A 24,607-nucleotide genomic window follows, 5' to 3' on the forward strand; every position below is an offset into this window, starting at 1 on the left:
GTAATATCACTTCGGGATGCTTACGTTAGTTTGAACATTTTCCGCTGGAGGCGCCGTAATAAGCGCAATTTTTTTTGCAAACTTTCTCGTACAATTACCGAAGCACGTTTATTACATAAAAAAGAGGGCGCAATTATCATTGCTAATTTGATATTGTATTCTTTGTAAGTAAGTTTATTGTTTCTTTGTCATTATAAACGCAAATAGCGTTCAGCATCATCGATCTTTCACGTGACCTCTGGCCTGGATTTAAAATTTTTCCCGGTATTTTCAAGTACATGGCGGCACGGATTCATTCGTTCGTGCGCTCAGACTGGTTGCTTCTTTTTCGCTAAAACTAGTTTATTGCGCTTCGATGTCACGCGTTATTTAACCTGGGGTGAAGTGACGTGTTTGCAAGCGGACATGTAAGCCCGAAAGTTGGGTATCGGTCGTGAGCCATTCGGAACACGTCTGCATCGAAACGGGAGCTGATTCTGGTGCGGCTGACAACGGTAATAACGGTGAGTCGTTTAACACCGCTGCTTGAATCGTTATATAATATTCGTCTCATTAACTTACAGGCGGAGACAAGTTAACGAACTAGATCCTGCGCAGCATATGGCAGTCGAGATCCTCCGTTGCTGTTTCCTAAATAAACCGTTACTGGCGAGGCTGTCGTTATACACACACAATCGGGAAAGAAAGAGCGATATCGGAACGCGCGCCTCATTTTTCATCTTATTGTAGCCGTGGCCATAGGTGACTGGGTAGCCTTAACAATATACATATAAAACTTATTTTCGAGTCCGCCGGCAACTTTTTTCGTCCACAAAATCGAATAATCCTTTGGTAAAATGATGTGAAAGTACAGAATTTAATGTATTAAACAGTTGCAATCGTGATAATTCACTCATATTTCGTACTTGTTGGTTCCAAATGTTCTTGCTGTTCAGTTTGGTTTACCGTAGGGCATTTATTTTTGCAGTAGTGAAGCGGTGTATCACGTTCGTGCAGAAAAATAATGCATCAGTTTTAATAGCTTCACGACTTTCATGTATTTGCTTGTGGAACCAGCAGTGTGATCTCTTCCAGTGTATAAATGAACGCACAAATGTTCTCATTTGTGATATTAATAATACTTAAACTGTTCACATTCATTGTATAGTTAGGCAGGCATAAATTTATGGACAACAGCAATATTTATTTAACGTGGTGCTTAAGCGCCCTAGAACGGACAGGGTATATTTGCATGTGTTCTGTAGTCGCAAACCATTACAATATATATGTCACACCTTCTTGCATTTCATATTGCAAAATTGTGCTTTTTTTCAATTTCTGATTCAGTCAAAATTTCTGTTCCAGACATGCAGTAATGAGGATGGCACCAGTATAAAGCAACACACTCCACACACTAAACAGAAGCTGCTGCCTGCTACAACAAGGCCATTGTGTGGACATTGGCTGCTACTACAAGGTAAACAACATGTGGTTCAGAAATAAATATGCTTGATATATGCTGTATTGTCTTGCTAGTCTTGAGATACATGTCATTTGTTTGCAGCAGAAATGAATGTTTGCTCATGTTTATGGTTCAGTATAATTGGTTCGAACATAAAAGAAAACACACATGAGTTTGGCTAATCTGTGCTGTATCTCATGTGTCACCGTTCTGCCCCAACAGAGTCCATGCCAAGCATACCTTGGTCATCACAGGAGCTCCTATCCACACCAACAGAAAGGGGCTGGACCTGAATTTGCAAGGCTTTTACACCACGAACAAAGAAGCGCATGCAGAAGAATTTACATGAGATATCAAGTCTGCAGAGCACTGTGTCAAGACTGAAAAGAGCTTCAGCCACCATTCCACCAGCGCGGACAAATTGGCTTAGTCATCCAGGTAACTCAAAAAGGACTTTATGGAAATTCTTCGTCTTCAGATGCGCCTGCAACTTCTGATCAAGCACGGACGACGCTGGCCAAAAGAGTTCCATCAGTTTGCCCTTAATCAGCTTCCTGGCCATGTCAATTCCATTTGTGCCAAGTGTAATTTTTCTTCTATAAATGCAAGCTTTTTCATTGCCCATTCTCGTTAGAGATCATTCATCCTCATCCAAACATAAAGGTCAACCGATTCTTCGCTGATACTTAATACCAGTCACTGTCTAGTAGCATAACATATCTGTAGCAGTACCTTTTAGTGCATGTTGTCATGCACAATTCCTCTCCTGAAATAGCTGATGCAACATCGACATGTTTCTTGCATTAACCTACGCACTGTTTGCTATGCACCATTTTACTTTTCTTGATGTTTTTGGCCTTCAATGCTTGCAGAGCAGGGTGGCTTCTCTTGAATGCAAGCTTTCTCATTTTCCATATTCCTAGTCTCGTTGATGGTTGCTCTTCTTCCTCGATAGCCTGGGTCTTTGCGCAAGCTACACTGAATGATAGATTGCAGAATCTGGTTTTGCTGCCCCACTTGGTTGTGGTCGCCGTGTTACATTTCTCGGATGTGGGGGCCTGCTCGGTTACATTGGTAAGCAGTCTCTCGAGGTAAGCATTTGCTCCTGCAGTCCGCACAGCGACATAGACTCCCAATTTACACACCATGATTCGTGCTCCCCGTTCAGCCTTTCCTGCTGTAGCCATGTGCAAATTGTGCCTGCGGCCTTTCTCACTCGCAATTAAGCACGAACGGAGACAAGCATACGTGCTTACATGGTCCAACGTGTTTGAAGTTCATAGCCGCATGGGTGGAAAGGCCCGCATAAATGGCTGCCGAAGGTGATGCCCACGAAAGCGACTTGTCCATATTGAGACAAAGTGGGACACCAAATGTGAGCCACACATTAGTGGCCCTCGACAGAAAAGAAACATGCAGGTTGGAAAGGAGTTAACGCTAAAATGCCGGATAGTCCATTTCGCTGTGTTGGTTGTGGCAGCAGATGCCTGCATCACCTGATTGCTTCGCAATGGAAGTTGCTCATCTTCAACGGCAACTGTCGGTTCAAACAGGTGCGACGCTCTGTCCAATCTGTTTGTACTGCTGTTTGTCGCTCGTTACCAGACCACCACATGCGACGAAGGCAAGCATTATGCCTGTAAGTAGGCGGCTGAATGTATCCTAAGAGACCCGTGTATGTGAATGCTCACTGTTGCCATATGGTTTGTAGCCAATGTATAATGTATTCTCTGAACACTGTGGTGAATGATTGCCGTTTATTTTTGCTGTTATCTCACTTGGTTACGGTCGCCGTATTATGCTTATCGGGTGTGGGGGCCTGGTCAGTTGCATTGGAAAACAGTCTCTCGAGGTAAGTATTTGCTCCTGCAGTCCGCACAGCGACATAGACTCCCAATTTACACACCATTATTCGTGCTCCCCGTTCAGCCTTTCCTGCTGCAGCCATGTGCAAATTGTGCCTGCGGCCTTTCTCAGTCGCAATTAAGCACGAACGGAGACAAGCATACGTGCTTACATGGTCCAACGTGTTTGAAGTTCATAGCCACATGGGTGGAAAGGCCCGCATAAATGGCTGCCGAAGGTGATGCCCATGAAAGCGACTTGTCCATATTGAGACAAAGTGGGACACCAAATGTGAGCCACACATTAGTGGCCCTCGACAGAAAAGAAACATGCAAGTTGGAAAGGAGTTAACGCTAAAATGCTGGATAGTCCATTTCGCTGTGTTGGTTGTGGCAGCAGATGCCTGCATCACCTGATTGCTTCGCAATGGAAGTTGCTCATCTTCAATGGCAACTGTCGGTTCAAACAGGTGCGACGTTCTGTCCAATCTGTTTTTACTGCTGTTTGTCGCTCGTTACCAGACCACCACATGCGACGAAGGCAAGCATTATGCCTGTAAGTAGGCGGCTGAATGTATCCTAAGAGACCCGTGTATGTGAATGCTCACTGTTGCCATATGGTTTGTAGCCAATGTATAATGTATTCTCTGAACACTATGTGGTGAATGATTGCCGTTTATTTTTGCTGTTATCTCACTTGGTTACGGTCGCCGTATTATGCTTATCGGGTGTGGGGGCCTGGTCAGTTGCACTGGAAAGCAGTTTCTCGAAGTAAGCATTTGCTCCTGCAATCTGCACAGCGCCATAGACTCCCAATTTACACACCGTGATTCGTGCTCCCCGTTCACGTTCAGCCTTTCCTGCTGCAGCCATGGGCAAATTGTGCCTGTTGCCTTTCTCGGCCGCGATTAAGCACGAACGGAGACCGGCATACGTGCTTACATGGTCCGACGTGTGTGAAGTTGGGTGCAAAGGCCCGCAAAAGTGGCTGATGAAGGTGATGCCCACGAAAGCGACTTGTCCATATTGAGACAATGTGGGACACCAAGTGCGAGCCACACATTAGCGGCCCCCGAAAGAAAAGTAACGTGCAGGTTGGAAAGGAGTTAAGGCTAAAATGCCGGGTAGTCCATGTCGCTGTGTTGGCTGCGGCAGCAGATTCCTGGTTCACCCGATTGTTTGGCAGTGTTAGTTGCTCATCTTTAACGGCGACCGCCGCTGCAAACAGGCGGGATACTGACCAATCTGCATGAGCCGCTGGTTTTCGCTCGTTACTAGACCGCCATGTGTGACGACGACGGTGAGCCGTTTACGAGCTCGCGTCAAAGATTCCAGTGTATCTCGACATACAAATTTTATTTCTGCTATTGCACGAGAATGTACATACACTGCTGGTCTTCTGCCAATAAAGTCGCACGTTCTGTTCACTCACTTGTGGCTTGTTTGTATGGGCGTCAGTAGAGGCTCTTTGCTCTCCTGGCAATTAGAACGCACCGGCTACGCGGCAGCCGAGGCGAGTACGGCGCGTACGAGCGGATACAAGCGCACACGACCGGCAAAAAGCGGCCATATTGAATAGTGCTCTAAAAAAAAAAATGCGCAATTCCGCTTCCTGTTTTAGCAGCGTCATCTGGCGTCCACCTAGGTAAGTTCCATGCGCTGCCGCTGCTTATTTTCGAACCACTGCGGAAGTTACAGTTTCCCTTCTCTAAAGTTGTTCTTTATTCTATGGCTGCACCGCCCTGGTTCTCGTTTTCGTCTTCTGCTGGTGTTTTATAGGTGCTTCATAAGTGATGTTTAATATAAATAAACTGCTGACTAAAATTTCCGATGCGAAGGTAATAATAGCACGCGTTCTTTCAGAACATCTCAGTACCTCTGCCCTCTATCATCCCGGTGTTGTGCATGTGCTTTTCAGAACCAAAGTCCAGCGAAGCCCCCCAGCCCGTCGGAGACATCGGAAGCTAATGGAGCTAACGAAGCAAGCGCTGAGGTAATTGCGATTTCCGCCTCACGATCAACACAGTCTGACCGGTCATGACTGGGCCAACTGTCTCGATTCTGTTCCTACTGTGTTCATTGGCAGGATATATTCATAGATAACAGCAATCGCTCGTCGGTGAGGAGGTGCTGTCGAAATGGACCATGCATGGGACATGTGCGCTCGTTTGTTGTTAACGTACGTGTGTGTGACGGCCGGAGTGTATGGGATGTTTTGGGGCAAATATTTCCCGTGTTTACCCACATCGGTGTTCCATGCATTGCGATGAGCTTCTGGGTCCGTGCATCTAAGCTTTCGATGCATCGCTATTTTCCTGTCGGTGGGTCACTGTATATAGCTCGATCGTTACGTTTATGACTTACGATTTTCCACGTTGCTGGTGAAAACCATAACCGCAGTCTGGTTTTTCGTCACGTTAAAGTTCACCGTATTATAGGACAGGAAGTGGTATTGCAGTTCTTGAATGCACAGCTGTATACAAAAATAGCTGCGCGCGCGGGATCATTTGTGTACTGAGCCGAGTAATTTAGTTGATGGGCTGCAGTTGCAGTCGTACTCACTTAGTTTTTATTTTCGCCATAGAAAATTGGCTCATGTATGCATGTGTGCGTTTCTTTAATCAGACAGATAAATGTGTACGCAGTGGAAACTCTAATATAGCTGATATTTAATCATCCGATGTTAACAAAAAGTCGCATTTAGAAGCTGTCCAGCATTAATATGGCAGCAAAATGTCTATCCACCTAAGCCATTTCATCAAGGACGATATAACACGACCTAGCTGCCCGCTTCTACCTCCTCATGGCTAGCTGATTGCAAAATCATCAGAAGCAGCCTGTGTGCACTATAGTACACCATACAAGCAGCATGTACATGTTTTGCATGCTTTAATTATGTTTATTAAGCACCCTCTGTGCGAGCATCGTCTGTCAGGGCTTCCCTGTTTCTGAGAGTTTATTAAAAAAAAAAAAGACTCATTTGAAAGCCTTAAAGACAGTGCATGCATTTCTCATATGTAACGCTGTGATGTGTGTGCGAGGCTAATAAATGCGTAATCGACCATTGGTATACGAGTGGGTATGCCAAATTGAGATGTTTATAACCTTCCTAAAATAGTAAAAAGACATCTGCCATGAGTGCTTGACAGTTCAGGTATTTTCAGTGAACAAAATGGAGAAAAATAAGCTTTGCCTTTTCCTAAGTCTTTATACTCTAGTGCAAGACAAATTTAGCTATAATCAGTTATGGTTGTGGTAGAGCGAAGAAAGGTGAAAGAAATATTGAAGCACAGCAAAAAGAAATTAAATAGCCAGTGATTTTATTCCCTCTTAATTAAATGGAAAGAAAAATGTTCTAGCTAGATTTAGAAACAAGTTCATGATTAAAATATGACCAAGTTTTGGCAGATTTCACTAGGAAATACAGTAACTGCAGTAATATGTTAGCAAGAAATATCACTGAAATTGTCTATTTGTCACTTCACAATGCAGGGTCCTCTTCGTGATTATTAGAGGCGACATTCTAGAAATGAAGCAAGATCAATTCATGCCATTTACAGGCTTGCACACCACGCACATGTACGGAAAAAAGTTGCAGCATGCAGCACAGTGCTCACTGTGATTTCTGCTCATTTTGATTTGGATATTGTAATTTCAAACACAAGAGCTGTCAACAATAGTTTATATTTTTCTTGAGTATGTAAGGCAGAATTGGATTTTTACCAATAGCCATCTATGCAGGTTTTGTTATGAAGAAACTAAATACTGAGAAACAGCACTTTAACAGCCTGATATAATTGCTTGCTGATTGTTTGTTAGAGATGCTACATCTGGCATTGATATGAGCAAAAAATTTCTCTACATCTCAAAGGAGATAATAAAAAGCAGACTACTAAAACTTACTGGCCACTTTTTGAAGTTTGTCACCAGTTTTCACCAGATTTTATCTTGTGTATAGTGCTTCAGAACATCAACACCAGCAGCCTGAAGTTTTCATGAGATTTCTCACATCTGGGGTTGAATTTCACCATCCTGCAATGCTGTGTTGCTAGTTTTATAACAACAACAACAACAACTATTATTATTATTATTATTATTATTATTATTATTATTATTATTATTATTATTATTATTATTTACAGGAGCAACACTAAATGGTATATACAGGTTGGCAGCACAAGGTCCAGCAGTTCTCATTGTCGACACTTAACTAGTAGTCACAGTAATCTCATGAATATTGTAACTAGTATGTCCTATACATGGCACTCCAGCTTCCCTCGATTCTGGGCATTATCATATTCTTCAACAGATGGATACATTACATGCAAAATAAATGCTAAATTGTCAACCACATGCATGCAATGTTGCAACACTTAATTTGAACAGCATTTCATAGCAGCGATGTGCATTAGAGTGAAGGGTGTGCAAAACTTCATGACTGATTTTGATATGTGTAAGTAAATGAATATCTGCAAGCAAAAAGTCAATGATTACATGTGAGCAAAACATGCTTCTAGCTTGTGACCATTGCTAGCCTTTGGCAATATAGGCCAAGGCAGATGTAATTGCATTGTCTGCTCTGCATCAGACAAAAGCAAATTGAATTGAAAAGGAGTAGACCGAGTAGGATGTTATGTTTTTCTTTTCAGCTATCAAGAACGGTTAGACAATCAAATTTGAAAAAAGTGTCAATTTGCTTGGTACTGGTCATACTCACTTGCATCATTCACCTTGTGTGAGGGAGGTTGTGTAATTCACAAAGTTACCTGCCATTGTAGTGAGAAATTGGTCTAGTTGATGTTCATTCATCATGTAATGTGGTGGGTTCTACTGAAAAGCCATTAAAAAAAGAACAAAAGGACACAGTAGGTAAAAATGACAGAGCGCAGACTAGCAACTGTTTATTTTCACTAATCTAGGCATTTCTTTATCTTGTTGACGTAGCCCATATAAAGGGCAATGTTTCAGTAGTGAAAATAAACGGTTGGTAGCTTGTGCTTTGCCATTTCTGTCTGGCGTGTCCTTTCTTTGATTAGTTCTTTGTCAATTGTACTCATTGCATTACAAGATGTAACAATCAGTGCTTGCTCGGCTGCAGGGATTCCTGTGCCCATCTTGCCTGCGGGCCTTCCCGTCAGCTGATGCACTTCAGGACCATTACGAGACAAGCCACGGCAGTGGTCTGGAGGTGGTGTGTCCAACCTGCCGCATGCGGCTTGGCTCTGAGGTTGAGCTTGAGAGCCACTGTGCCCGCCACCATGCAGCGGCACCACCTGACAATGAGCCAGCGGCCGTGGAGCACCTTCAGCGTGAACTGGAAGCACTGCACGCATCCCTGCGCGTGAGACTCATATGCAACACTGTCATTTGCTCCTCACTATTTCAGTGCATGCCCCTGTACAAGTGCTGTTACAAAACAATGGTATTCTGTAGTTTAACTTGCTAAAGGACTTCAGATGTCAGTATGTCTGCTGTCCACAGGAGGAGCGTTCCTGTTCTGAGGAACTACGGACGGAGGTTTCGAGATTGCACGGGGCAATTGTCAGCAAAGGCGACTCGGCAAGTCTTTTTTCTTCTTCTTTTCATTGTTCCATTGGTGACACTGTGCTTCTTGGCAAAGCTTGTGTCATCTCTATGCTTGCTGATGGATGAGGGAAGAAGAGAAGGAGGGTTAGTGCTTGCTCAAGGAAAGTTGGTTAAATTGGAGGGCGTGAAGCTGTCTTGAGTCTGCATCAATATTACGAATGATGGCAGCAGAAATCTCAAAATCTCAGAAACTTGGAGCGCATGCTTGCACAGGTAGACAGTTGCTTGGTTTTACATTTGCCCACAGAAAGCTCAGCGAGTGGGCAATGATTACCAAATTTATAAAAAACATGTGTTATGAACATAGACATAATCTCTCTTGTCCATGATCTTTATGCCTTCTTTTTAAAATCGGGAATTTTGCTGTACTGAACTGGCACAGCGCGTGTTCTTGTGATACATTGGGACCCCAAAAGCTCATCTTTAGCTGCAGGAAGCTTCATACTGTACTATCTGATGCTTATGTGAGCATGTTTATTCGTGTTTATTCAACATGAGTGGTGCACACGCATGCATGGGTAGTCAGCCTTTTTTTTTTATCACTGCAGAGTGCACTTGCACAAAGCTCTTTGTGCAAATGCTTCTTTTTAAATAAATTAATTCAGATCTTTGTTTAAAATGTTTGCCATGGCACGCCACTATTTGACAATCCACCTCATGTGACTGAACCTCACTCGTCTCTTTCCTTGAATCCTTTGTTAATTAAAAAAATTCAGGTAATACCCCACATATATATATGCACTCTTTTACAGGTGGAAGCAGAGATGCTGAGGTCCCAGGTGCGAGCCTTGGAAGAAGGGAAGGCACTTTGTACGTAGCCATGTCTAGTGTGTTATCAAACAGTGGCCACACGAGTTATCATTCTTTCTTTTGCACGCAGTGACTTCAGAGTTGGTTCTAGCAAGGCAGCAATTGGGGAATGACTTGCAGCAGGCACATGCAGTGAGTACACATAAGCACTGTGTTGCTCAGAGAGGAAATTTGTATTCATGCATCTGCCACTATATACTGAGCAAGTGCTTATGCTTGAATATGCTCCACACTGCTAACTTTTGAGTAAATTTATCTATTTATTTACTTATTAATTAGTTTTAATATGTTCTGTATTGCTGCACTTTAAAAGGGTTATCACAGGGATGAGTACATAGTATGATAAAAAAACAGTGCATTGGCAAATAACCATGTAAGAAAACAATGCAGTTCAAGCTGCAAATATAGGAGAACACTCTAAGGCATTCAAAAATTCTTGTGCGGGTAATGACCAGTCATTGTCGCATATTAAATTCCATAGTTGTCAATTGTAGTTCATTGTCAATGAAAACAGGATAAATGTTTACAGAAATATTTCAGGTCCTGAGAAAAAAAAAAGCTGTACTTAAATTAAGTTGGTCTGAGAATGGAAAACATGTTAAATTCATGACTCTTTCTGTTGGGCAATGATTTAGCATATGTAATGTAGTTGTTCAACAAGGTGTATGGGGATGCGTTGAAGAAAGAGTGAAGAAGTTTCAAGGAGTCAATGTTACATCATTTAGAAAGAGGATTTAAACTAAGACATTCCGGACGAGTTGTTAAAAAGTTGCTTTCGCAGTGTTGGTAGATGAGGTGAATAAGCTTTTTCCGGATTGATTAGTGCCATCATATTCAGGAATTGGTCTTACGAGGGATTTGAATGTTAGCTATACCTTCTTATGAAATGCTGTTGCGAGGTCCAGATCGGTCTGATATAGTGCTCCCCCCTGCCCTCCACCCCCCCACTCATTTTTCTAACAATTATCACTTTTGAGTGGGTGGTGGGCATATTTGAGGACTTCATTGTAAATAGCCGTGGTGGTGGTGGCGGTGATGATGATCATGATATATTGAAATGGTGTGGTAGCACATGTCACCAAGCTTGTGTCTTTTTCTTTCTGCTGTCCTAATATACAGGAAAGGCTCCACGGTAATTTGATGTTCTCTCGCAGGAAGCCACCCAGCTGAAGACCCAGTTGGAGCAGCTGCTGCAGTCCCAACCAGTAAGTAGAATATTGCAGATTTAACTGTGTGTACCATACTTCTCGTTGGTGTGCGTGCTCTTTCTTGCCTTGTTCTCGTGAGTACCCCTACGTTTTCTCCTTTCAGGCATTTGTGGAGAAGCTGTCACAGAGGTTTGTGCACTGAGCCTGTTTCTCATTTTCCTTATATCATCATATTCAAAATTAGTGGTAGTGCGGCAGTAGTACCAGTAGTACCAGTAGTACCAGTGCGGCTGAGATTAGTTTTGTGTTTCATTATTTAGAGGAAACAGTTTTGTGCAGCTCCACTTACAGAAGCCTTCTTCAAGCAGTTTTTTATACTATCAGCCTTAATTCAAATAAGAACGAGGTGAAAATGACTTGTTTGCATTTCTAGCCTATTTCTGAACTTCTAACATTGGTTTAACTCATGTTGTAAAACATATTTTTGGGCCGCTCCGGGATTAATAATCGGCTACCGAGCAATCGCACGACGCATTTAAACATAATTATGCATAATAAGTGCTCTCATCGGTTCTTTATTTATGCTCATGTTTCAATTTATGCTGATGGTACTATATTTTCTATGCAACATGCAGAATTAACAATGTCCCTATAGATCTTGCATTGTAATCCTGCATGACCTGATGATGCAGTTGACACTCCTTGTTCTGTGTTATTTATGGCATAGTTGTCTGTCTGAATATTAACCTCAAGCTGGAATGATAAGTGCAACTTTGCAAGTTGAAGCAAAAGTGGTGTTTACGACCAGAGGTTTACTTTTACACAAAAATGTACATATGGAAGCAGCTACAGTACAGAACTGCTTGAGCATAGAGCTGAGCTGTTTTTTATTTAAAGTAAACTTCCTTTATCCTTTCTGTTGTGCTACAGCGTGCAGACTGAAGCTGAAAGTCCTCCAGCATCGACACAAGTAAGCTTGCTTACTTCCTTCTTTGTTTCTTTAACTGTGTTATTGCTCTATTTAGTGACACTAGAAAGTCTAAATGCCGCAATGCCCCCATAGGGGGATAACAATTTTTCCCTTTCATAAGACTTCCAACTCCCTGCGAGTTACTGCAGAATCGATTTGCCATTAAATTAACAAAATCAAAGCAATGGAATTGCCAGAAGATGCACCAAATTTGACTTAGATTTACTTCAGCTTTTGGCTTCTTTTGACTCCTTTTTATCACATGGGGTCTTGATAGTGCATCGACAATTTTCCATTGAGCAGTTAAACTTGTGGCCGTTGAACTTATGGGAACTGTGGTGTCTGTTGTCCAGGAGGTGTGCCGACTAGACGCCCAGGTACAGGCATTGATAGTAGAACCCACGTGCCCTGTTCTCACTGAGGGCAGCAAAGATGATGACAGCCGAGCAGCAGCCCTGGCTGCTCTGATGGCTGAGAAGCAGACGCTTCAGCTCAAGTTGGAAGAGGCCGACCGACGTCTGGCCGAAGCCAAGGCGCGAGCAGACAAGGCATGTACCTTGTGTGTGTGCTTTCCCTATGGTATTTCAATAAGAACTGTGCTTAGTTTGGCTACTTTTAGTCCTGTGTTTTAGCAGAGTTTTTAGCAGTGCTTTTATTATCACCTTTAGGACTGTATTATAACATAGTGTTTAGCACTGTGTCACTTTGCTCAGCTTATCATGCGTCAATTGGAACTGCCCGGCTGACATATGAACCAGGCGTTATAAACAAAGTGCATATTGTGTACTCGTAAAACTGGAACCTCTGCATCTAGAATTAATTGTATTCTGCTTGAAATAACTTAGTAGAGATTAATTAGTTAAACGTCATTACTTAAAGGGGCACTAAAGGCAAATATTAAGTCAAGCTAAAGTGATAGATTAGGGCTTGAGAACATCTAAGGTGTCAATATTATCGCAAACAGGGCCTTAATAATAGAAAAACTGAGGTAAATGCAGGACACGATCAGAGATTCCCCTGGGACATTCAAGCACTTGCCTGATGACAGAAGCACTCCTCAGTTAAATGCTGTCACTAGTACTCAACCACTCGTTACAAAAAACATCATTGTGTTGTACTATAGGATGAAATAAAATGCTACTTATGTAGTTCTATTTCAGTTTTAGAAAAAAAGAACTAATTGAAATTATCCTTGACAATGACGCGGGTGGTCGAAAGGGTTTGTTTGCGCTCGACTCTGCACCACCCATGCTTTCATGTTTCGGTAGTTTCATTATCGCGTAGTGCTGCGATGGTTTTGCCGGCTCGCGAAACTCGCACAAACTGCAAGTAGCAGTGAATTCAACTTCCATGTTATGTCGCGGGATGCCTGAACGGTCTATGCCACTTAACCAAAAAAGCAGCTGCAACGGGAAATCCACCTTGGCTCGGTGCTGCCGTCTGTCGGGCGCCGTTTTATTAACCGATGACAGCAAAGGGTGGTGATGGCATATGCAACGTCACCACAGCCCCGGTAGGGTGGCGGGAGGTGTGAATTTTGAAAAAGGTATTCGGACCCTTCAGATGCAATTATCTCGTAAGCAAAGTCCTTTCTTAGCACAAGACAAGCGTTGCGAGGTTTCTGGAATGGTATTTAAACAGTCCACATTGATTTATTATTTGCCTTTAGTGTTGCTTTAATCAGTTTTGCCATGCCCTCAAATAGATTTCTCAGAAAAAAGGGTGAAAAGAAAGAAAAGGAACTGCCATGCATACAACACAGACTTTTATAAAAGCAATTCAGCGGAATCATGGGCACATAGAATATCTCCAGAAACAGTTTTACAGCATTGCCATGAAGCCAACACCTGTAGGCAAAATTTGCATTTAACTTGTAACAGAATCGCATTTCTGAAACTCAAGGGTGCAGGCTATACACACGAAATTACGGCATATCATCTCATCATTGAAGTGCTTTACAAATGTCTAGCATGATCAGCCTTTTTTGTTGGATGCAAAGAGCTTACGTGAAGCTTCTGGCATGAAGCACGCGCTGACCTCACATGGAGAACAAACCCGGAAAGAGGTGCTGCATGGGCTCAAACTGCCGAAACCCAAAAATAAGTATGACTGAGTTGGCTTGCATGTTGTCCCTTTTCTGACATTTGCCGTCGCTACCCTTTACTCTTGTTTCACCTGAGAAAGATCATCGCACTTTGCTAGACGCCAGCACTGTTTTGATGAATTCATGTTGAATTGCTTTCCTACCCAATATCTGGGGTGCCATTGCACATAAACAAGGCTGATTGTTGTGGGGGTGTTCTTCCATAAAGCGAGATTAGACTTGGATGTCGGAAGGCTCTGCCGCATTTGTCACGTGGTGATACAGGTCCAATGCTTGTGACATGTGTGTCAGAGTCAATGCACGGTGGGTTTATGCAGAGGGAAGTGCAACAGCGAGAGGCCCTGGAGAGGAGCGACGCTGAGCGGCAGCGGCTCCTACAGGAGGTCAGTGGGTAGCCGGGGCTACTTCCCATGCCCTTGGCATCGACACCTCTACTGCATACCCTCTAGAGGCTACCCTCGTCCCTCGTGGCTGCTCTTTGCATGCACAGATGTTTTAACTCCTTCGGGCACCAATTAATTCTGTTCATGGAGAATTTAGTTTTACCCTATCTTTTCATACGTTCAGAATCATGAAAAGCATACAGCTGCAGAAAAAATTTTGAATTTTCATTTCTTCAGTGACTTTTGTCAAGTTTACAGAATGTGGACTCCGTGCGAGAGCTGTCGACATGAATGCCCGATATGAAAACATAAACTATTTCGTGTCTAGCACACTTGGAATGCACCTATCCAGCCACTTGAAAAATATGCGTGATGTAAAACCATGAAAAAAGTGAACCTGCTACATGACAACATACTGACACTGACAGCAAATGCCAAGTCATCTGCCAACCTATTTTTTTCAAACTTGCAGCACATGTCAAATCATAAATGTTTCAATATGTATGCAACACATTTTAAATATTATTGTCATCAGTCCTTTTGCTTTTGATGCATTATCTTGGCATGCACAATTGTGTGCACAGTGCCTCAAGGGGTCAATTCTCTTATACTTCCTTTTTTCCCCTGTGTTGTTGGTTTGCAGATAAGACTTCAGAACTTGATGCGTCTTTGTTTTGCTGGTAGTTATGCACACTGTATGTTTCTTTTTTCTATTCAGCACCGTTGCCTTATAATCTCAGGGTGTCTACCGACTGAGAAAATAAAGCATTATCAGGGATTTTGAATAGTCTGGAAATACTCGAGGAAAACTCGGGGAATTTGTGCTTCTGTCAGGGAAAATTAGCTGTCATTTTATTGAAAGCAGACGAAAGTTGTCCTAATGCTGGCTCGAGTAAAAACGAGAAGTCGTAACGAGTTGTCTTTGACACGATGTCGATGGCTGGAGGAGTTGTCTGTGTACAGTCAACGACCGGTTTTCCGGATGCCCAATTTTCGGGACATGCCTGATAATGCAGATGGCTTAGCAGCACTACCACGTACCCCATAGAGTCAATGTATAAGGACATCTGAAATTTTGGACGCAAAAACCCTTTGCTGTCCGATTTTCCGGACATTTTGCCGCAACCGCAGATCCGAAACGGCATTAATCAAAGCCAACACCGCCGTGTTGATTATCTCACCACCTCGAACTGGCGCTCTCGCACACAGATCCGCTGGCAGCCGTAGCCACCACCGCGGCAACGCGATGCCTAGCTGCTTCGACGTTCTTGCCATTAGGTGCTGTGTTTTTCATTGAAAGAATTCGACACTGTCAGTAATGTGACTCTGTCTTTGTGGTCCTTGCAATTAGCTTTGAAGCTCGGAAAGCACTATGCATTGCATAATGCCGGCTCTTGAAAGTTAGCGTTGCCTTAATACAGTAATGTTATACAGTAACATTATTGTATGATGCTAGTAATGTTAACACAGTAACGAAACTATTGCGGTGAATTGTAACAAGCGTGGGAAGGGGCAGTTGTCACGGGACACAGTACGTATTCTCTAATTATACACCCATGCACCCGCCGTCTCCTGTCGCAGTACAAGCACTGATATGGCTAATAATTGTACTGGCAGGCCTTCAGAGCTTTTTCAAACGTGTCTATTGCGATTTGAGCCCTTAAGGCCAGTAAAAGACAAGCATTCATTTTTTCAGACTGCCCGATTTTTTGGAAGTTTTAGCGGCTCCTAGGGAGTCTGATAAATCGGACGTTGATTGTACAACTGATTAAAAAGATGCTTCAAATAGTCCGTGGAGCAAACATGCAGCAGAACGAGGGCGATAACAGAAAGAACCTATGCATTGAGGAATGAACGGGAAAGGAAGTGTGCTGCCGTCGCTTTGAAGAAGCTTGAGCTCAAAAAAGAAAGTGTTGGCTGAAGCCGAGGTGCAGGTGACCGTGATCTAACCCAAAATAATCTATTTAAAGGAGTGAAACGCAATACAGAGGCATTGTGCATGGGCTCTTGAGAGTATGTCAGGACAGTTCAGGTTGACTTTCCAGCTGCTGAGAGACTCTCACTTGTGACAAAGTTCAGGCCTAATACCAATGAGCTTGCTATCAGCTGATACAAATAGCTCATTTTCGAAAATATTTGCTTCTGTATGAATGTCATTTTATTGGTATTTGAAGATGTTCGACTCGATTTGGAATTGGCTTTACCATTTCTTTTTCGAAGATATCTTATTTGCTGTGCATTTTACTACCTCTCCCTTCCGTTTTCTATTTTGAATAAAATAAACATTACTCGTTACTATTCAAACTGGATTAAGTCATTTTTTAAAATTTTTTAGCATGCTTACTTAGAGAGTGACAGCATCGGGCGACATGGTGTCAGACCGTCTTGACATAAAACAAGGCTCAGTGTCACTCATGGAATTTTGCAAAGGTACTCGGGAAAAACCTGGAGAACTTAGGAAATTTGAAAATGTCAACTTGGTAGACACCCTGTAATCTAGGTGGAGTGTTATTTGTTTGCATAGGCAGCAGATTTCAGAAATCAAAGCACAGTATTCGCAACTCTCAATAATAGTGTGCTTGCATGTTGCTATTAACACCTGTGAAGCTACAACATGAGCTCAGTTTGCTAAGACATGTTGGTTAGCACAACGTGTACAACTTGGACAAATGCCTGATATCTTGAGAAAAGGTATAGCACTTATCAAATTCTCAATAGTTAGTCCAACGTTTCCATGCAATATGGTTATGAGACTTCTGCCCAACGAAGACATAAGACATTGCCTGACAGGCATGTACCAATTCTAGGTACATTCTAGGTAATTCTTATAGCAAGGTTTTGCCATACACCGACTTTCAAGCTTTCATTGAGTGTTATTGGGAAGGTGTGGTTTGTCATATTTTTGAACTGGGTTATTGTGTAGGTGGAAGCTTCTCGATCTGAGCGGGCATCACTAGAAACATCCCTGGAAGTTGCCAAGCAGGGCCTGGCTGCTGCAGCGACACGCACTGTAAGCATCATTGAAGAATATTACAGGCGTTAGGTTGTGTATGGACCTTTTGCAGCAAGCCATTACTAGTGGCTCTCGGAACTTAGTCTCATATCATAGTGTAACTATCCATAGTGGCACGAGCGAGGTGAAATGTTCCATTCTCGGCCATAATGGCCGCATCCCAAAAGGGATGCAAAAATGCCTGTTTATTTAAATGTAGGGTCATACATTAAAGAACTACAAGGAGCTAAAATTGATCTGAAAGTCCTCCATTACGATGTTTCTCACATCCAGAGTTTTGCTTTAATTGCATTAATTGGTTACATTCTGTGTCTTGTGTGAGTGTGGAAACTCCTATCCTTTATAGGTGAGGGCCTGTCGGTGGCTTCTGTGTTGGCCAGGAGCATGTTCACAATGGGGAAAGGGAGGTAATGACACCCTGAAGCTTGTTCAGGGCAGGCGGGTGGGTAGCACGCTTGATTCGTGGCATCTTCTATAGAATATTGAGTAAATAGGGTATTTTCAGACTGCTACCTGCCATAGCACATTTGTACAACATGATAATGAATGCTGCAGAATTTTACTGCGTATGAAAGATGTTAATAATGTGGTAAAAAGAACTCCATTGCCATACATTGGAGTTCATTATAACAGGGAACACCTACCTGGAACTGAACTGACAACCTTACTTGAGGTATGAGTTCCGTCACCCCTTTCATTGCCCACCATACAGTCTTTTTCGCGGAACTACCTTTGGTAAGCCAAGTTTAATGCAATGGGAATAGTTGTTTTGTATTCCCTTGTTGATTAGCTGTTTTCCTGTTATAACGGACCGCACTGCATATAAAAATTGGCAGATGCACAACTGCTTGTTAATACAAAAGAGCACAGGTGCAGTTCAGCAGAAGCTACAGTAACGCTGAGCTCACTCACTACTGTTCTGAGTTTGCAATTCTGTGGGGTTGTACTGGTATATGTGAATGCAGCCGATTTGTGGGGCATTTCTAGGAGGAGCTGGAGTCGGAACTGGCAGTGGAGCGACAGCGTGGGGATTCTGAACTCCTAGCCCGCCAGGTGACTTACTGAGATTATCCTTGCGCATGTTGTCTGGCCTCTGTTAGACTCCATGCTGTGTCAACAGAGCTTCTTGCTTTGCATTTTCCTTTAACAGTCGTTCTTGTCTATCTGCTCAGTTGCTGTAACACATTAGTAAGTGAGTGTGAACAGGTAAAATATTGTTTCAAAGCTCTATTTTAATTAATTGAATTGGAAAAGGTTGATTAAACTGTAGAGAATTAAGGCCAAGCTTTCTTTTCATGAATTTTGTGCCAAAGTGTCAATGCTGGCATGTCAGGCTGATGTAATTGATTTCAGAGTATTTTCTCATTTTAGACATTTAGACAATGCTGAAAAATGTGTCAAACGTTCCAAGTGGAATGTTTTGTTTCTTTGGAATGCAGTCTAATCTTTGATTATTTATGTAGAGTTAACCCCCAGCAGACGCTGTTGAAATCTGCAATTTCATGGTGTACTGATGTAGAAACTTCAGGGAGGCATCAAGGAGCTGTCTTTTCGGGCTAACGAATTCCTTTCTCACAGTGAGAGTGACCATTTTGCTATTGCAGGATTGTAATTGACTAATACAGCTTAACTTATTATTGCTTGCTTAGTGCCCTTTAGGCACAATTTTCATTATTGGTAAATGCAATCAGTACCACTGCCAGCTATTTCGCTGGAGCAACTGAGGTATGGAGGCAGAACCTGCAACTAAGGTGAAGCTTGCCACCAGTGTTAGTGAACATGCCATCACCATAGAACTCTGTCATTTGAAGCTCTCCTCATATTGGCTGTGCCATGTAAGAAGTTTGACTGGCTACATTTACATGATATTACTTTTAACATGTAAGTTTTTGGGCAGTTTGAATCACAACAGCAGTAAAAAAAATTATCACAGCCAGACTTGTATGTAACGAATCACATGAATTAATTACACGTAATATATTACATTTTTGGTAATTCTCTAATTTAATGATTAAATACATTACACAGTAACATTCACTGTAAGTCAATTACTTTTTTCAGTAACCAACTACATGTAACGAATTACACTTTATTGACGACGTAAGTTGCAACTGGTGACGCAGGTTTGAGAATCTCTGGCGGGAACTATGGTAAAACAACCAACATCGAACTTGTTTTATCTAGGGACCTTACTGAGATGGTGTCATGCAGCAGCCTGGCGGATGTGCTTCTTCGGACAGAGAAACACAGGAGCTTAGTATTTGTTTCCTCATCTTAACGGGCTCTACCAGATGTTGGCCGACAAATTGAACTGCTGCTAGCATGTCTTGATAGCAATGGCCACTTACAAAGTTAATGTCAGGGAATCACAGGTGGATAATTTGTGTTAGGTTTTCATTGGCGCAGCTGGAAACGTCTTCTCCATGTCTCAGCAACATTGAAGGACCTCACTTCATAGATGACTCAGGTGCTGAGTAACAACAATCTCGTGAGCAAGATCTTTGTATGTTGCGATGCCACTTACTGTGCCCCCCCCGCCACACACACGCACATGCACATTGAGAGGGTTTTCATTGTCGCTGCTCATGTCTTCAAGACAAAAATGGGAAACGATGACCACCGAATGTTTTGAAAAGCCATTGTTAGTTAACATAAGCAACTTGTGAAGGGCTGCAGAGGACACATTGAATGCGCCAGGCCACCTCGAATGTTCTGTTTACTGTATCTATGCAATGTTAACAAATGTTCAGAGGGAAGTAACGCAGAAGTAATTAATTACATTTTAGTAACTCCTCAACTACTTTTGTGGGGCAGTAATGGTAACTGTAATCAATTACGTCTTTCAGTGAAGTAATTGTAATCGTAATCAGTTGCTTTTTTTATATAATGTGTACAAGTCTTATCACAGCCGAAAAATGTTGTGCTTACGAATGCATTTGGGGATGGTGTGGCTTTCCAGGCGGAAGTGGACGAGCTGCGGACCCAGGTTACTCAACTGTCAGCAGTTGAGGCAGCTCTCCGTGACTCAGCACAGGCAGCACAGGCACAGCTAGCCGACTACCGCGCCCAGGTTGAGAGCAATGCGGAGCAGGCTGTGCGGCTAGCTGCACAGCTCAGGGTGGGTACTGAACCTCAATGTGCCAGCAGTGTCTTGAATAAAGGAACTGCAAGATAAAATTATCTGGAAAAGATGTATGATTCAAATTGCAAGATGCAAATAGAATGCTTACAATGCTCTTAGTCATGAGTACAGAAATCAAGAAACTATGTGAACTAAGAATGTGTCGGAGAGGTTCCGCTGTGCTTCATTTAATAGTCACCACTTACATCTATACAGACATCTATACTCATCACTGCAGCAACTTAAAGGGGTGTGCAATACAAATCTCATGCGTGTTTCTCATTGTATCTGCTTCAGCTTTGGTCGTACTCGCTGTGGTAGCTTAGAGGCTGTGGTATAGCACTGCTAAGCACGAGGTTGTGGAATCAAATCCCGGCCAAGGCTGCCACATTCTGATGGGGGCGAAATGCAAAAACACCTGTGTATCGTGTATTGAGTGCACGTTGAAGGGCCCCTGAACCACATTTTATCGAAGTTGAGAGATGCATTTGAAGTTAAATTAGACTATTTCAGAAATACTCTACCCCAAAACGTTCTTCTATGTGTTCAGCAGAAGCGGAGTTATTAGCAATCAAACATATTGTTCGAGGTGATTCCGCTCCTTCTTCAATGATTTGCACTGTGAAGGCTATGGCGGAGTGGAGTGTGCCCACAACACTCTGCCTACTGAACGTCGCCATGGTGTGCAGTTCAAATTTGATTTGGGATGTTCATGTAGATGCCACTACTTTCAATTTGGCACCTATGACGTGCCACACATGCCAAACCTGCCAAACACGGTTGTCCTCAGCGAACTGGGCTGCGCTCAACCAGTGGACTCACCGTGCCACGCTGCAGTGGCCGTGATATCTACACTATGTAGCAGACCACAGTTACATGCAACTGCAGAATTTACTTTGTGAATAACAGGGCTAGAGTGTGTGCCCGCACTTATATGCTCTTGTCTGGCTGTGCTCTGTGGTGCGGACTGGCTTTGTCCTGCATCAGCTCGATCGGCGGATAGTAGCCACATCCAACTTGCACATTTTGAAGCGCTATATATAGCTCGATCATTACAAAGCGAAGCCTGCCAAGGCAACTAACCAGGAGCATCCAGGAGTGGCAAGCGTGCGTGTGGTCTGACCTTATTTTTTGCATGATTCGAGTCTAGTTGAGTGTTCAAAACTAGTCGAAATTAGCGATACCCTATGGCTACAAAACCAGTAAGTGGCCAAAGTTTAATTGCTATGCTGGTGGCCGTGGCCGAGCGTGAGCAAACAATAGTTAGCTTCTTTTGGAAGTATGTAATTGTTGCCGAAATCCGAAAGCAGATTTTTGCTTGCTTCAGCCTGTTTATAAAACTGCATCAATAAATATACATGGTAATTTTAGGAAGAAATGCACTGATCCAAACACCCTTCTTGACTGATGTCAGCTATTGGCCAGTAGCAGCCGCACATGGTAATCTGCTATATCAATAAATAAAGGATCCAGAAAAGAGTGAGGAGCAGGCTCCTGTTGAAAAAAGAGCGTTGGAGAGAAAGGTGACTTTGCGCTCCGCTTGAGAGATCCACGTACTGTGCACGACTGTAAAATTTGGCTGAGATGTTCACAGCAGTGTATGCTATCCGCAGACTGTGTTTTTTCACCAAGCCCGAGGGGTGGATCAGGGACCCTTTAAAAAACCCCATTTAGTCAAAATTTATCCAGAGTCCTCCACTATAGTGTGCCTCATAATCAGATTGTGGTTTTGGCACATAAAACTTCTGAATTTAATTAATTTTTATTATCTTTGGTCATTCATATAACTGTAATGAAGTGTTTCAGTATGATGTTTCAGGGGTAATTGGAGATCTCTTGAGGTATTTTTTGTCATGTGGTTGATTTAAATGGTCTGATGATGAAGATTTGCAATTTATGTAACAGGTAGGGATGTCCCTTGGTTGGAGGATGACCTGCTTTGAATCATTGAGGTCTCACAATGGTTGAGTGCCCCGCTGATACCAATCCATGTGTCACATAATATGCTGGCTATTAGGATGCCTTATTGATTATCCTTTCAATATAGACAGTGAGCACAGGTTTTCAGCTGAAACTGAAACATATGGACGATGGCTTAAGCTCTCCAAGACATTTTCTTTCATTTCTCAATCCGCAAGACATTTATTGCTAGTTTATTGTTGTAGCCTTGCTGAAATACTCATTAGAAAGTGCAGGAAAACTTGCGAACTGCATTTAAAGAAATGGGTTTTTATTTCATTGTCTCGGCTCTGCTGATTTTCAAAAAGTGACACCCTCTGTGGAGAAAGAATTTTCAATGTTTGCAAGATTTTCCAGATGACCTGTTAGTACTGAAACTGTTCATTGGTCGATTGATTGACGCTGGCACAGGAGCGCGAGTCTGAGCTGGCGACGTGTCGGGAGCAGCTGGTGACCAGCCAGCGGGAGGCTCAAGCAAGCCACGAAGAACTCGTGGCTGGCCGCGCTGAGAAGGTTGAGCTAGCACAAGCCGTGCAGGCGCTGCACCAAGCCAAGAGTCGTCTGGCTGACCAACTGTCCGCGCTTGAGCTCGAGGTGGGCAATCTTCGTAACAACCAAGTGGCGCTCGAGGCCGACAGGACTGCATTCGAGCTGGAGGCCGAAAACCTGCGAAAGAGCCACACAGAAATGGAGGCCAGCCGTGTTGCGCTTGAGACTCGGCTAGCTGAGCTTCAACGACAGTGCGACCAGCAGGCCTCCAAACATCAGCAGGCGCTGCAAGGTCTCCAGGCAGAGCTGGCACGAGCACAGAACAAGGCCCTGCAGGCATGCTCGGATCTGGTGGGTGCCAGTTTGGTGCCGAAGACCTGGAGCCGTATTTTGCCTCTATGATCAGTGCTCAGCAACTTGCATGTGCCCACTGGGCAGGGTGCCAAATGCACATGGGGCCTCGTTCGCACCAATGTTTTTCAATGCAAAGCATTCTTGTCAAATGTAGACTGGTATTTTTTCGTGGGCTGATCCCAAATGCAGCACTGTCTAATACAGAGTTTTAAACAGTGACCTACAATATTTATTTGAACGTAGGATTACCTTTCTTATTTGTTTCGGAAATGTTACCCAAAATGAGTTACTGACCTATATTCGTAGCAAAAGTACCAAGCTAATTGAGTTCCTCCATCAGTCCCACCTTAACGTCAGTTTGGAGATTATCCACGCTCGCTTTAAAGGGCCCTTCACCAGGCTTGGCCATTTTAAACAGACAAGTGCAGTGCACCCTTTACACACTGACGATTGTGTCTGCAAAGTACAGTGCTGCATGCCGTGAAAACAGCTGAAATTAAACCAAACGCCGTGCTTGCTCCCTTTCTAGAAAGCGCCGCTCCCAGCCAGAGAGTTGAAGTAACATGCGCTAACGCCGTGACGTAAAACACTGTCTCTCACCATGACACATTACTTCAGTAAATCGTACAATGTGGGACACGCAACGCTGCCACTTGGAATGTGCCACGCAGCAAAGAAGGAAGAGAAGAAAAAAAAGGAGGTGGAGTTCGTCACCTGAACCCAACGCTGTTCCTCTGCTCCGATACGGGAGAAAGTGGGGAAGGAACATCACTTGCTGATGCTACTCGAGGCAGAGGGAGAGCATCTTTCTAGTGGTAGTCCACTCACCTCCTGGCACTATGATAATGGGTCATTCAATTTCTTCTACCTGCTCTAGTAATAGACATATTAAAAAAATTATTGAAGTAATATGATGCCTAGACGGTGGTTTAGAACTTCTAGTGTATAACTGAAATATTCAATCAGGCCTAGTGAGGACTCCTTAAAGGAATGCTGTATATCCCACGAACTCAACGGCATGGAGGACGACATCATTTTGGGTACCGAGGACACCTGCGAAGCATCCAATGAGGATGACTTCTCTAGTAGTTCCGATGTGGATGCAGCTTGTGACGTCGACTATAGAGATGTGGGTTGACCTATATCCCAATTATTATTTATTTCTCCGAGAGTAGAATGTGTAGAGGTCGAACTATATTCCTGTTTCACCCATTTTCGAATAAATGTGGTAGGACTGCATTCGGAGTGCAGAGCTGTTATCAAACATCCAGGCGATGCTCAATGTGAGCTTCAGAGCTGGTAGAGCTCTAATGAAACAATGTGCAATAACTTATCACTGGACACATCTGCTCTCGGATTCTATGTGTAGTGCACCCGACTCTTTC

At 43.2% G+C, this 24,607-nt stretch overlaps 1 protein-coding gene and 1 long non-coding RNA gene across 3 annotated transcripts in view; both read left to right on the top strand.

Moving 5' to 3' along the window:
- Window positions 1–274: 274 nt before the first annotated feature.
- Window positions 275–2,497, top strand: LOC140218945 (uncharacterized). The gene is made up of 3 exons (XR_011895108.1): window positions 275–503; window positions 1,345–1,456; window positions 1,664–2,497. It is a non-coding gene; the product is annotated as an uncharacterized lncRNA (long non-coding RNA).
- A 2,520-nt stretch (window positions 2,498–5,017) lies between these two features.
- Window positions 5,018–24,607, top strand: part of LOC126521436 (uncharacterized) — a 30,598-nt gene continuing 11,008 nt past the window's right edge. The window contains exons 1-15 of one of the 2 annotated variants that reach the window (XM_055066016.2): window positions 5,018–5,123; window positions 5,204–5,278; window positions 8,384–8,626; window positions 8,767–8,844; window positions 9,624–9,681; window positions 9,752–9,813; window positions 10,836–10,886; window positions 10,993–11,018; window positions 11,760–11,799; window positions 12,153–12,347; window positions 14,221–14,286; window positions 17,210–17,296; window positions 18,287–18,352; window positions 20,259–20,417; window positions 22,791–23,219. In XM_055066016.2, the coding sequence (XP_054921991.2) occupies window positions 5,079–5,123; window positions 5,204–5,278; window positions 8,384–8,626; window positions 8,767–8,844; window positions 9,624–9,681; window positions 9,752–9,813; window positions 10,836–10,886; window positions 10,993–11,018; window positions 11,760–11,799; window positions 12,153–12,347; window positions 14,221–14,286; window positions 17,210–17,296; window positions 18,287–18,352; window positions 20,259–20,417; window positions 22,791–23,219 (1,680 nt within the window). In that variant the 5' untranslated portion in view covers window positions 5,018–5,078. The remainder of the gene's footprint in view (window positions 5,124–5,203; window positions 5,279–8,383; window positions 8,627–8,766; window positions 8,845–9,623; window positions 9,682–9,751; window positions 9,814–10,835; window positions 10,887–10,992; window positions 11,019–11,759; window positions 11,800–12,152; window positions 12,348–14,220; window positions 14,287–17,209; window positions 17,297–18,286; window positions 18,353–20,258; window positions 20,418–22,790; window positions 23,220–24,607) is intronic. The other variant, XM_050170134.3, reaches the window with a different exon arrangement.

This window comes from Dermacentor andersoni, chromosome 6 (assembly GCF_023375885.2).
Source record: "Dermacentor andersoni chromosome 6, qqDerAnde1_hic_scaffold, whole genome shotgun sequence".
In the NCBI taxonomy this organism is placed as follows: domain Eukaryota; kingdom Metazoa; phylum Arthropoda; class Arachnida; order Ixodida; family Ixodidae; genus Dermacentor; species Dermacentor andersoni.